The 334-nt window shown below is 61.7% G+C and overlaps 1 protein-coding gene across 1 annotated transcript in view; it reads right to left on the bottom strand.

The window, feature by feature from the left end:
* Nucleotides 1-8: 8 nt before the first annotated feature.
* Nucleotides 9-334, bottom strand: part of SP2 (Sp2 transcription factor) — a 5,634-nt gene continuing 5,308 nt past the window's right edge. The window contains 1 exon segment of the mRNA XM_010186585.1: nucleotides 9-115. Coding sequence (XP_010184887.1) covers nucleotides 9-115 — 107 coding nt within the window.

Genomic DNA, 334 nt, shown 5'->3' with positions numbered 1-334 from the left:
TCCCGGCCCTACAAGGTCTTGGTGACCAGGTGGGTTTTGTAGTGTTTCGTCAGGTGGTCGCTCCGCATGAAGCGCTTGTGGCACTGCGCGCACTCGAACCGCTTGTCACCTGCGGGGAAAGAGCGGCGGCGGTCAGGGGGTGGCAGCCGGCGTCACCCCATCCCCTCCCCACGTCACCTCTGTCACCACCCTCATCCAGAGCCCAAAGGCAGCAAAGACCCCTAAAAATTCTCCAGTCCCTCCCAGTAACTCGGCCAAATCGCAAGGACAACGTGCAGTGGCCCAGGATCATCCCAGCCCTCGGCTCTTGCGAGGCTCAGGACTGCCCAAGATT

This window comes from Mesitornis unicolor, unplaced genomic scaffold, assembly GCF_000695765.1.
Source record: "Mesitornis unicolor isolate BGI_N332 unplaced genomic scaffold, ASM69576v1 scaffold28600, whole genome shotgun sequence".
Classification (NCBI taxonomy): domain Eukaryota; kingdom Metazoa; phylum Chordata; class Aves; order Mesitornithiformes; family Mesitornithidae; genus Mesitornis; species Mesitornis unicolor.
This window is presented reverse-complemented; position numbering and strand designations above follow the sequence as displayed.